The following is a 13,255-nucleotide window of genomic DNA, read 5'->3' as shown; positions in this document are numbered from 1 at the left end:
TGCATGAGTGTTGTGAATACAGAGAAGAATTTCAAGGGCAGGGGAAATACTCATTAGACAGAGAGCCATATAAAAAGTGAGAAGTGCTCTAAGGAAAAATGGAAGGGTACAATGAGAAGTAGAAATGGGGAATAAGAAGAGAAGCAGAAGAAGAGGGGAGGAAGCAGAATTTCTGTAGTGAAGAAGCCAACTATCCCTTTACTCCCAGGGACACTGCCCTGTACCAGAGTTCACAGCTCCATAAGCAGAAGGTAAGCTGGACATAGCTCCCACTCATCTACTTGTTCAGGTGCACTTGTGCAGTGACAACCTGAATAACTTCACAGTACCTTGTGTTTTGAGGTCCTTAGGGAAGTGAAGAGAAAAAAAGCCATGGATGACTTCAGGCTCTGCTTTGCTTCTGAGTGGGTGATGGTGCCATTATGGAAACTGAGACCTCAGGAGGAAATGTAGGATGGGGATAAGTTTAATCAGGACACTTCAAGCTGCAAGTGACAGAAGCCTTATTTAAACTAGTTTAAATTCCAGAGTGGATATATTGGAAGGACAAAGGCAGCTCAGGGAGTAGAAGCAAAGTTGGAAGTACAGTTAGAAGCACCACAGTGTCTAGGAGCTGAGCCTGTGTTTTTCACAAAAGTCTTCGCCTTCTCCTAGTCCATGTTAGTTTTCTCCAGCAGTTTGGAGGTTATCTCATTTATCTCCATTAAGCTCAAGTTAGAGTCATGGGGCAGCATTTGAATCCATGCCAAGCAGATCCAGAGACAGAGCTGTGCTCTCAGCCGAGAAGCCAGAAGAGAGTTAGATCATGCCATGAAGAATGGGAATTGGCTCCCCTGTTGGCTGTCCCTTACCTCTGGAGATTATAGCTAAGTCGAACTTCATTAGCAGTGTAGCTGACATGTCCCTCACTTCAGGACCCATTATTTTTCTTTTGGTGAACTCAAGACTTCATTCCTGCTAGACAGGTGCTCTATCACTTGAGGTCCCATCCCAGGTCTTTCCTGCTTTCATTATTTTTCAGACTAGGTCAGCCAAAGACCAAGATCCTTATGATCTCAACCTCCTGAGTAGCTGGGGTTACAGGCCTAAGACCTCATGACTACGACTGGCTCTTCCTGAGGTCATTTTTACCCAGACTAGATCTGAGGAAGCGCCAGCACCATGCCTTCCAGCACATATGCATGTATCCTACACATGTGTGTTCACACAAAGCACACACAACATAGACTACTGCCCGAGGCTGCTATACCATGAAGCCAACAGGGCAAGCGCTTCAGGCCCCCTCCTTTGCATGCTCTCCACTTTAGGCCCTGAAAGCCCTAGAAATATGTCCATATGGCCTATTTTTCTTAGTTTACCAAATTAAATTACTTTAAGTAATCGGTTATAATCATTGTGTCTTTCTATTATGGCATTGTCTTATGTTAGGTGGCATTTATGGGCATGTTGAGGTCCTACCTAAAAGAAAAAAATTGATTTAGAGTGGAATATATTTTAAATAAAGGAAATATAAAACAGAAGCAATCATGTTGAAAAAGATGAATTAAAATGATTCTTTTTTTTTTCTTTCCAGGGCTGAGGACTGAACCCAGGGCCTTGCGCGCGCTGGGCGGGCACCCTTCCGCTGGGCTAACCCCCCAGCTTAAAATGATTCTAACAGAGAAGATAATTGCACCTAAATATATATTTAGATTATGCCAAGAAGTAGTCTATTAAAAGAAACTTTAAAATAGAATTATGCAAAAGACTCTTGTATTGTTTGATAATCTAATCAATGGGCAATAGTATATTATATGGATACACCAAAAATTTTTTAATATTTTGCTTATCTGCCATAAAATACGGATATCAACATAGCATAAAATTCATCACATGCTACTATAAGACCTCAACAACACCAACAAAATCTATAATGAAACTTGTCAGTGACAAGAACATTCAAACTGTCTTGAACTCATCCAGCCCACAGAGAAAAGAAACTTGATTAAGGTTTCCCCAATCCTAAAAATGTGCATGACATTTTCAATAGAGTTGTGAGCCTAAAAGCAGCTTTGTGAAATTATCAATGGTACAAAACAAGTTTTGATGAACCATGGTGAAAGAAAGTCTGAATGGTCTCCATTCTCTGCAGGAAAATACGATAAAAACCATATGGAGAGGCAATCACGAAATGCACTGCATGTGGAAAAAAGTCCACAAGACTGGAAAAGGCCAAAAGAAAGAGCAAGAGGAAGAAGGCAGAAAAAGGAGGAGAGGAGGAGGAACATAAAGACAAAGATGATGATTTGATAATGATGAACAAGCTGATTCTAGCTTAGTTTTTCCTCAACTGTCAAATATTTAAACCACCTGCACACACCATTACTATTTTAAAAAATTAGGTATCAGGCTGTTCAATATTTGTTTCTAAATAGGATCATTTTTATATCGTTAGCATTGCTTCAGACAACACTTAGCACTGGATTTTAATTCTTGTGGTACTTTCCCAGAAGCAGAGGAGTCTAGAATACATGAATGGCTCCAAAATTGCCTGAGATAGAGTCTTGATGGTGCCACTGACCAGCTGTGGTCCTTGGGAATGTGACCTAACCTGCTTAAATTTCACTTGTGAAATAAATTAGTGATTTAAATAAAGGTATATCCCAGTTCTGAAATTCTTTAAATTCTTTAGTGATTCACTTAAAGCGGGTCAGGAAAAGAAAAAAAGGAGATAACACAATCGATCTTTTACAGATAAGGGATAGGAAACCAGGGCTGTAAATGTGGCTTAGTGGTAGAGTGCTTGCCTAGCATGCATGAAGCCCTGGGTTCAATTCCTCAGTACCTCATAAAGAGAAAAAGCCGGAAGTGGCTCAAGTGGTAGAGTGCTCACCTTGAGCAAAAGGAGCTCAGGGACAGTGCCCAGGCCCTGAGTTCAAGCCTCTTAACGGAAAAGAAACAAAAACAAAACAGAGAGAGAGAGACAGAGAGACAGTGGGACAGAGAGAGAGAGAGAGAGAAAGAGAGAGAGAGAGAGAGAGAGAGAGAGAGAGAGAGAGAGAGAGAAATAGAAAAACCATACACACTTGGATTTTTTTCTCAGCATAGAATAACTATCATTTCTTGGTTAGCTGACCCTTCTTTATCTTATTTGTCCCCAAACTCTAAATTAAGAGACCACTCATATAAAACTTACCCTTTTAAAGTGTGTGTTTCAGTAGTTTGTACCATATTTACAATGTTTTTTCTAATTCCAGAACATTTTCATCACCCACAAAAGAAACTTACCTATCGCCCACAACTATCTCTTTTCCTCCAGACCCTAGTCACTATTAATCTACTTTATGTCTCTGTAGATTTGCTCCTTTTGGATGTTTGTGCCAGTAACCAATATGTGGCCGTTTGTGTAGGGCTTCTTTCTGTTGACATATTTTCAAAGCTTATTTACATTGTAGCTTGTGTCCACACATCACTTCTTTTCAAGAATGAACCAAATTGCATTGTATGATGCATCACATTTGACATATATGTTCATCAGTTGATGTACATTTTGGTTTTATCCATTTAGGAATAATGATGCTATAAACATTCATGCACAAGTTTTCCTTTGTATTTCTTTTCTTCATTTTTTGGTCCAAGACTGGGATTAGAACTTGGTACCTGACTTTGGCTTAACCAATTGATCCAAGCCTACAATCCAGATCGGTTATTTCTTTTCTGTTCTTCTCTCTTTTCTTTTTTACTTACTTTTTCTTTCTTTTTTAATTTATTTTTATTGTGATGTACAGAGGAGTTACAGTTGCATAGGTCAGGTAATGAGTACATTTCTTTTTGAACAGTGTCACCTCTTCCCTTGTTTTCTCCAAAAATTTTCCCTACTGAACCTCCTCACCTCCAAGTTGAATAGTTCATTTTCAACATAGTGTCTAGTAAGTATCACTGCTGAATTAGTTCACCCTTCTTCTTCTTTTTTTAATGTATACATGTGTTCTTCTGGGTATATACCTAAAATTGAAATTACTTAATTAATAATAACTTAATTTTTGAGAGATTATTTAGTTGTTTTTTCATAGAAGCCTCATAATTTTATATTCTTTTCAACTTTGTAGGGAGTTCCAATTTCTCCACATACATACTTGACAGCACTTAATATTGTCTATTTTATCAGAGCTATAAAGAAAGATATATAGAATTATCTCATTGAAATTTTTAGTTTAATTTCCTTAATGACTAATAATGTTGAACATACTTCTTGTCATGTTGGCCATTTTCATCTTCATTGAAGAAATTGTTATTAAAATTCTTTGCTACTTTTTACTTTTTTTCCTCATGTACTGAGATTTGAACTCAAGACTTCATGCTTGTCCAGGTACTCTAGCATTGAACCACACTTCCAGCTCCTTTCTTTCTTGGTTATTTTTAAATGCTTCCTGCCTGGATGCACCTGTGTAATAATCTAACTATTTTGCAGGCTTGCCCTTATGGCTAATAGATGCTTGGCACTGTGCCTAGATTCAATTAAAATTGGGGGGGGGGTGTCTCATAAACTTTCTTTGCCCAGGCTGGCTTTAAACCAAGATCCTCCCAATTTCAGCCTCCCAAGGAGGTAAGATTACAGGCGTAAGATACCAGTGCCCAGTCTATCTTCATATATTGGTGAATCATAAGCATTCTTTATGCATTCTAGATACTAGAATATATGATCTGCAAACATTCTCTCTCATTCAACAGACTGTCTTTTCTCTTTTATGATAGTGATTCTTTGAAGCACAAAAGTGTTTTTTATTTTAATCTTATTTGGTCCAGTTTATTATTGTCTTTTCTTTTTTCTCAAGTTTTAGTGTTTACACAAGAAACAATTACCAAGTCCAAACTTTTATAGTTTATTTATGTACGTATGTATGTACGTACGTATGTATGTATGTATGTATGTACGTACATACATAGGTATTTGTGCTTTGTGTTCTCATTTGGCGTTTTTGCTCATGGTAGCACTCTAGTACTGCCTCCAGTGCTGGCTTTTTGCTGGTTAACTAGTTAAGAGTCTCTCAGGTTTTTCTGCCCAGGCTGGCTTAAAGCCAAGATCCTAAGATCTCTGTTTCCTGAGTAGCTAGGATTGTAGGTAGATATGAGCTGCCGGCATCTGGCAATGTTAGCGCTTACATTCAGGAATTTGATCCATTTTTAGTTTTCTATATGGTGCAAGGAAGGGGCCCAAATTTGCTCTTTAGCATGTGCATCGTCAGTTGCTCGAGCAGCTTTTAATTAAGAAGACTATTCTTTCTCCATTGAATTTATCTTGGCACCCTTGTCAAAAATTTAATTACCTATAAAGTGTCTGGACATCTCTGGATGCAGGAAGCAATCTATGTACACAACTATCCTCAGGCTGATACTACACAGTTTTGATTACTGTAGTTTTATAGTCCATTTTGAAATAAGGAAATGTGAGCTCGCCAGTTTTGCTCCTCTTCTAAAGCTGGACATGGTATCCTGCAACTACTCTACTTCTACCAACTTGGTCTTTGAGATAGTAGGATGATCTTTTTTTTTTTTTTTTTTTTTTTGAGTTCTAGATCAGCCCAGGCAATATAGCAAGACCTTGTTTCAAACATGAGAAGGATCTTTTATCTACTCAGACCCTTTACATTTCATGAATGCATTTGTAAGTAGCACTGTGCTAGTGGTATTTTGTAGTTACCAACCTTGTCTGATAAATTCATGTGGAAATTTAAATCAAGTTCTCATTCATAGAAAAATATAGTTATATAGGGGGCTGAATATTTCATTTCCAGTCATCTCTGATGGAGCTTGCATCAGTGTTCTGTTAAATACCATTTTATAATTGCCAAAAACGTGCAACTGTTTTGCTGGCATACTTCATGCTTCCAATGTAACTACTTAAACTTATTAGATAGGGGTATTAGGCAATTGATTGAAAATGGGTTTTCTGGATTTTTAAAAAGCTTTTTTATTCACTGCTTTCTATCACTATCTCTTTGCTGCTTGGATTTTTAATTTGTTGTATGTATCAGCATTTAAAAACTTGTATTTCATTCTAATTTCTAAGCAAATATTCTCTTTTAATTCTTTTTTTCTAAAGAGAGACCTAAACAATGTCTTGACTTCAGGCTTCACACCATCTGGCTTCATCATGGCACACTGTTGGCTATGTCCACTTGTGGGTTGATAATACACAGGTGCCCACTCTTGTGCCACAGGGTACACCAATGAGAACTGCCAGATCCCAGCAGATGAGCCTCAGAGCCACCATATATATCCAGTGACCCTGCATGGGGCATGGAAGGGGGGAGCACAGACTCATAGATGTGCCCCTACCACCCCCACAGTGCACCCCTGGCCATCGGCACCAGTTTTCACCACCCACAGCTTCCACCTCTCTCCCATAGCTGAAGGGAGGAGGAAAAAGACCTATCTTCCTAATGGTCAAGCCCAAGGCTGATACCCTAAGGCTGAGGAACAGCCAAAGCCTAAGACTGAGGGGTGGATGGGACTGTTTGCTCAGGGATGGTACCAGGGGCAGCCTAAGGGAAGGGAGAAAAGGAAGTAGGAGTTGTAAGACGTTATCTCATTGAACCCTCCCTTTACACAAATAGAGAAATGGTAGTCCAGTCTCACAAAACAACTGGTTTACGAAAAAAGGAGATTTGTAACTAAATCTGATTAGATCAGTGATCCACTCAACTGCAGGAAATTGTTGACCCCAAGGGACTTTTGAGTCTGAAAGTCGGCAAGATTGTGAGTAGGAGAGAATGACGTCTGGTTGACGGAGGCCTCTCAACCTTCTATAATGTACATGAGAGCACTCTTACAGTCCCCCAATAAAAGATTATCTGGTCCAAAGTGTTATCAGTGAAGAATTCTGGTTTAGGTACTTCCTTATGTGGCCAGAGTGTTCTTTACCTTTTCTAGGCTTCATTTGGTCTAAGAGATCTAGAAGCCCCCATCCCACAAGTTACAAGAAGGAACAGCTGTACACCCCACTCTTGCTCAGTCAGGCTAAAGTACCAGTATCACAGTTTAAATGATAGATCCTGTGGCCAAAATTATCAAATTCTCACAAGGGCATCTTTAAGTTTTCTGTCCCCTCACTCATTGAAGGGAACAAGTTTTATCTGGGACAGGACACCTGTCAATCCCACAACTCACCCAGCAGGGCCTACCCAAAGCCTACTCCCAACACTCCAGCTTAGATTAGTTTCCAGGCCTGGCCACAAGATGGCAGCCCAACCCACCAGGAATGCTGAGGCTCTGGACCTGAGAGGGCAGCATGGAGGATGTGCCAACCCTGACAAAGGCCTGGGGGCTGGACTTGGGCTAGTTCCAGAGCCCAGCAGGACCAGATCTAAAGTCTGCAAGTGCCAGGTGTGAGAACATAGGCCAAACTTGGCTTCAGGCCTCATTTCATTGTTTTCTAACCTCCAACCATACCAGCTCTTCCACTAGACATTCCCAGGTTGGGGGAAAGGCGGCCTTCCGAAAGCCCAGAACCCTCTCTTCTTTGACTTGAGCAAGAAAAGTTCCAGAGCTAGGAGTTAGTGATATATAAGGATGAATATTAACTCTATCCGATGATAAGCTAGGACAACAGGAGGTTGAATAATTGGGCCAAGGTCAAATTTGGAGTGGAAATTGGGATCAGGCAGTATGTTCTCATGTATTATCATCAGCATTGGATGTATTGACACCCACCCCCTCCAGCAGCCACAGCCACTAAAGACCCTTGGCACAGACAATAAACCATCCTCTATGGAGACAAAGTTAGGATTGCTCAAAAATGGAAAAGAGGTACTTTTCAGCTGGGCTGAGGGTCTGCAGACAATGTGTATGGAGAAGAAGCTAAGACTTGGCCATCAGCTCCTCCCCACTCTGACTGTTTCTTTGGTATTTTTCCTTCTGTGTTGTTATCTTGGTTTTTCTGAGCTTTCTGAAAATGCCAGCCTTTTCAGTGTGAAGGAGAAGTGAGAGAAGGAACTTTTATGTCCTGCTTAGGATCCAGAAGCGGGGTGGGCATGCCTCAGGGCCTGGGCTAGGGCCTGTCACTAGGGATTGAAGTGAGAATTCTAAAGTAGCACAGTGTGGGACAGCTCTGGGACACCTCTTCTATTAGGAAAGCTCCTTTTAGGGTATGATGGAAACTCTTTTATTTCCCCTCTCCCTCTGACCCTGGCATAACTTTACCTAGGTCATAGTGCAACTCCCCATTAGGACTTACCAGTAGGTAATTGCCTGAGGGGAATTCTATGATGGCTCTTCCTGACTCAGTCTCCATTAGAAGGCCTAGACTTCATTAGTCTGACTGGGCTTCTCGAGTCCCAGTCTCTCTCCCAGCCTTTCTCAAATAACCTATTTTAATAAGGAACTTCTATGCTGTGGGCCCTAGGGAAAGAATCAGAGAGGAAGCCCCAGAGGAGCTTACAGAAAAAAGCTATGGAGCTGAACTCTGGTCCCATGTACCTCTGCAAGGCAAGGAGGAGGGGTAGCCTGGGTCCCTCTTACTGGCATCACACATTTCCTGAAGTAGAAGGTGGACTCGATATTTCTCTATAAGGAAAGAAAGGTCAGGAGAGGGCTCTTTCTTGCCACTCTCAATCTTGATTGCTCCCAGTTGGGGCTGTGTCCATGTCCCTGGGTTGATCTTTCTCTCTTGCTTCTGGGGGTCTCCATTTCTCTGTTTATCATTTCCTATGAACAGGGCAGAGCTTTCTAAGAGTCTTGTCCTGGAGATCTGAAGATGGGTCAGGCTGGGTCCCTTCATGATTAGGGGGTGGGATTCTCACTAGTCAACTCCAAAATGGTCTCATTCATTCCTGTTTTCCTCTGAGACTAGAGTGAAACCGCTCTTATTTTGAGAAATAATGCAGCTCAATCTGTGGAGGAAGGAGATGCCACCCTGGCCCCAGATATCTCTTTGTCTCTGCCTGTTTTTCCATTCCATTGGCTTTCTTCCAACCTTCATTTCTGGTCCTGCCCTTTGCCCACTCTACCTCTCCCACCTTTTGCTACATCACACACAGGTTTCACTGGAGGTGGGTTGGGATTCTCCTGAAGACAGAAACTGGCCATGGTTTTATCCTCAGGCTCACCAGATCCTCTGTCAGTATCGAAGGACAGCTGTCTGCACAGTTAGCAAGTGCCAACAGGTAATAAGAGCTTCATATTGTCTTAATTAAATCGCCCATTGCCTAGGCAGCCTGTGTTCGATTGAGTTGGTCTGGGATCAATAAGCCTCTTTCCCAGCCCAGCAAGCCCCTGGAGCTGGGCCTGACTTCCCCAACTCCAGCCCAATCCCACGTGCCACTTCCCCAAAAGGCCAGGAGCCCCTTAGGGGTAAAGGCCTGATTTGTCCCTTGTACTCCTGGGACAGAACCCAGGAACAAGTAAGGAGTAAAAGAATTACTGCTCAACTAAGCACACTGAGGCACCGGCGACAAGTATGGGGCTGGAGGGCTTTGAGCTTGGAACCACCATTCCCAGAATCAGCTCTGAAGCTGTAGAAATCCCAGCAGGCAGCTACTCCCACCCAGCCCCCAGACACACTGGGGCTCACATCCTGGGGTGTGCTGAAGCTCTAAGGGGAGGAGGGGCTGTCAATGTTCTGGAGGCCTAGGCGCAGCTGCTCCCCTCTTCGTAAGTGTCCCCCACTTAGTGTGGGTGAACCAGTGCAGTGCGAGCCATGGGCCAGAGTCCAGTGGCACTCTTAGAGGACGAAGCCAATAAGGAGCTATGAAGGGCCTAGGGGCAGAAAGGGCCCAAGGATCCAGGATGGGTTGTTCAGGGAGCGTTCTGGGGGCCAGATGTAGATGGGTGAGAGGTGTTATCTGGAGCGTGAGGCAGTCCTTGGTATGGAAGGAAAGAAGAGGGTGCCGACGCTCTTCTCACCTCAGTCTGACCCGCGGGCCCAGACGTCGCTCGGAGCCCCCGCCCATCAGTGGCACTCCCTGAGGGCGGAGCGTCGGCGGGTCCCCCCCGAGCCGCGGGAGCGGCGCTGGGCGGGCGCCCCCAGTGCTGGGGTTGAGGGAGGCCGGGTTCGGCGCAGGGCTAGGAGGGGAGGGGGGGCGCGGAATCAGGGCTTTTTAGGACCCAGCGCGGCGCCTCCCTCCGGGGGCGAGTGCGGCTGCGCGCGCCGTGTGCCCGTGTCCGGAGAGCGGCGGGCTGGACGCGGACCGCGCGAGCGAGCAAGCGAGCAGGCGGCGGAGCAGCAGCCCGGCGGCAGCAGCGTCGCGGCGGCGGCGGCGGCGGCGGCGGCCGCTCCGCGCCTCGCCTCCCCGGCCTCGCCGGCCTCGCCGCGCCGTGCCCGGACCCGCCACCCCCGCCTCCTGGGCCCTCCTCGCCTCGGCTGGCAACGCCACCCTTCTACCCGAAGCAGGGAGTGGAGCGCGGGGCGCCCAGGCGCTGGAGCCGGTGCCCGCCGACCACCCCCTCAGACCAAACCCGGCCGAGAGAACCCTCGCCCGGCCCAGCGCGGCTCTGCAGCCCGTCCGGGAGCTGTCCCTTCAGCACCGCCGCGGAAGCCTGAGTCCGAGCGCAGCCCAGCGGAGCCCAGATCGAGCCCCAGCGCAGCCAGCGCGGCGCTCAGCGGCTGCCCCGCGGGGCAGCACCCTGCTGCCCCTGCCCAGGGGACCCGCCATCTCCTCCAGGAGGCGGGGAGAAGGAACCAGGAGGGCGGGCGGGCGGGCGGGCGGGCTCGCCTGCCGCCAAGGGGAGCAGGCAGCCAGGCAAGGAGGGAGGAAGGGGGCCAGCGACCGCCCTGAGCGCTGAGCTGCAGCCCGGCCACGCAGGGAGGAAAGCAGCCAGCATCCCTCTCGCCCGCGCCTGGAGAGCGTGGCGGCGACCACCGCACAGCCGAGCGCGAATTTCCCGGCCGCCTCTCCTCCCTTCCCCCTCCTGGGGACTGGGGGACTGGTCTCTCGGTCGAGCCCCAGGAGCAGCTGACCTTCCCCCCGCCCCTCTCCCAGCAACCAAAAGCTTTGTGTCGATTTCTCCATTTTCCCGCTGAGATGGTAATGGGAGCCCAGCCCCTCCACCCTTTTTCTCCTCCTCCCGGGGCTCGCCGCTGAGCGCCGCCCCCCCCCTTCCTCCTTCCCTCCCTCTCCGCTCCCTCCCTCCCTCTCTACTTCCCTGCTCTACTCCTCCGTATCCAGACCAACTCCCCCCCCTCCTCCCCAAACATCTGGCGCCTGGGGACCCTGGGGATCTCTCGCACACATCCCCAGACCGGCACTCGACCGAAAGTGCCCCCCCTCCCCGCCCCCCACACACACCCAGGGGCTTGGGTCGCTCATTTAGGGTGACCAGAGCCGCGGTCCTCTGTCCCTCCCCACCCGACGGCTGGGGGGAGGGGGGGAGGAGGCCACGCGCCCCCCTCCCCAGCGCCATCTCCCCCTGGCGGTCGCTCCCATGGGTGTCGCTGGGCCGCGCCATGCCTAAGGGGGCGCCGCGATGGGCCAAGGGGACGAGAGCGAGCGCATCGTGATCAACGTGGGCGGCACGCGCCACCAGACGTACCGCTCGACGCTGCGCACGCTGCCCGGCACGCGGCTCGCCTGGCTGGCGGAGCCCGACGCCCACAGCCACTTCGACTATGACCCACGCTCCGACGAGTTCTTCTTCGATCGCCACCCGGGCGTCTTTGCGCACATCTTGAACTACTACCGAACGGGCAAGCTGCACTGCCCAGCCGACGTGTGCGGGCCTCTCTACGAGGAGGAGCTGGCCTTCTGGGGCATCGACGAGACCGACGTGGAGCCCTGTTGCTGGATGACTTACCGACAGCATCGAGACGCCGAGGAGGCTCTGGACAGCTTTGGCGGGGCGCCCCTAGACAACAGCGCCGACGACGCGGACGCCGACGGCCCTGGCGACTCGGGCGACGGCGAGGACGAGCTGGAGATGACCAAACGATTGGCGCTCAGTGACTCTCCAGATGGCCGGCCCGGCGGCTTCTGGCGCCGCTGGCAGCCGCGCATCTGGGCGCTCTTCGAGGACCCTTACTCATCCCGCTATGCGCGGGTAAGTGATAACTTATCCATCCGAAGAACCGGGAGAGGAAGGCTGCGCCCTCTACCTCCCGCGGGCAAAGGTGAACTGGAAAACTGGCGCCTAGGGAGTTCAGAACTGAAGGAGGGGCGTGTGTGTGTGTGTGTGTGTGTGTGTGTGTGTGTGTGTGTGTGTGTGTATTCCTTTGTAAGAGGGAAGGGGCGACTTTGCCATGGTGACTGGTTCTGCATGTATCTGTCTGTGCTGCAGAATTTAATATGTATGAGTGAGTATGAATGGGTGTGTTTGTGTGTATGAGTCGATTGTGTGTGCATATTTATGTTAGTGTGGCAGTATATATTTGGGTGGGTAAAGTGGGAATGCATGAACATTTGTGTATATTTGAGAGTGCATGAGCACCTGTTCGTGCACACATATCTTTGCAGATGTACAATGTGAAGGTGGGAACTGCCCTCTGGCCTGGAAGAAAAGTGGGGAGCCCTTTCTCCCTCCTAGGTAAGGGGGTCTCTGGAGCCATCCTTGGGCCAGGGTAAAGGCCTCAGGCCTACCTGGCAGTTTAAGACAGAGAGTCCCTCTCCAGGGAGCAGCCTCAGCCATTCTGAGCAAGTGGTCCCACGAGTGGCTAATTAATAAGATGGAAGCTATAGGACTAGCCTAGGAGACAGGGGATGGTGATCCTTCTGAGACCTGATTTTGGAGGACAGATCTAATCTAATCTGCTCCCTGAGATTATTCCTATACCTCTGGATGGGTGGGTTTGGGGATGACATTTCGAGGGGATGATAGAATACTAGAATTAAGGTGTATGAGGTGGGTGTGTCATCATCAGCTACTCCCCTTTAATGACAGCAGATTTTTGCCAGGGAGCAAGGGCACCCTACTGTTGACCTTGGTCCTTCAGATGGCCTCTCTAGATTAGTAACCTCATCTGTAAAATGAGGGAGGGAGTCCTGCAGATTCTAAAGGCCTCTGCTTCTGGATCATCAGCCCAAGAAAACACTAGTAACAACCAGCTACCCTGGAAGAAACTCCCCTGGCTTTCCTGTGTTCTGTCTTCAGAGGCCAGAGGACAGCCGAGGCATGGGGGGAGGGGTAGAGATGAAGATTTAAAACAGAACCTCTCCCCCTATCTCACCCCTGGGAAGAATAGTGACTCTGTGTAGCTATCTTTTCTGCCCTAGTCCCTTCCCTGCTATCCAGACCCTGACTATAGTCAGGGAGGCTGGAGCTTAGAGAGAGGTAGTGGTCTGAAAAA

The 13,255-nt window shown here is 47.7% G+C and overlaps 1 protein-coding gene across 1 annotated transcript in view; it reads left to right on the top strand.

Moving 5' to 3' along the window:
* Positions 1–11,442: 11,442 nt before the first annotated feature.
* Positions 11,443–13,255, top strand: part of Kcnc1 (potassium voltage-gated channel subfamily C member 1) — a 41,324-nt gene continuing 39,511 nt past the window's right edge. The window contains exon 1 of the mRNA XM_042691522.1: positions 11,443–12,012. Within this exon, the coding sequence (XP_042547456.1) occupies positions 11,443–12,012 (570 nt within the window). The remainder of the gene's footprint in view (positions 12,013–13,255) is intronic.

The sequence above is a fragment of the Dipodomys spectabilis genome, unplaced genomic scaffold, assembly GCF_019054845.1.
Source record: "Dipodomys spectabilis isolate Male_0828 unplaced genomic scaffold, ASM1905484v1 ptg000145l, whole genome shotgun sequence".
In the NCBI taxonomy this organism is placed as follows: domain Eukaryota; kingdom Metazoa; phylum Chordata; class Mammalia; order Rodentia; family Heteromyidae; genus Dipodomys; species Dipodomys spectabilis.
Note: the sequence above shows the minus strand (reverse complement) of the source record. Positions and strands in the feature narration are given on the sequence as shown.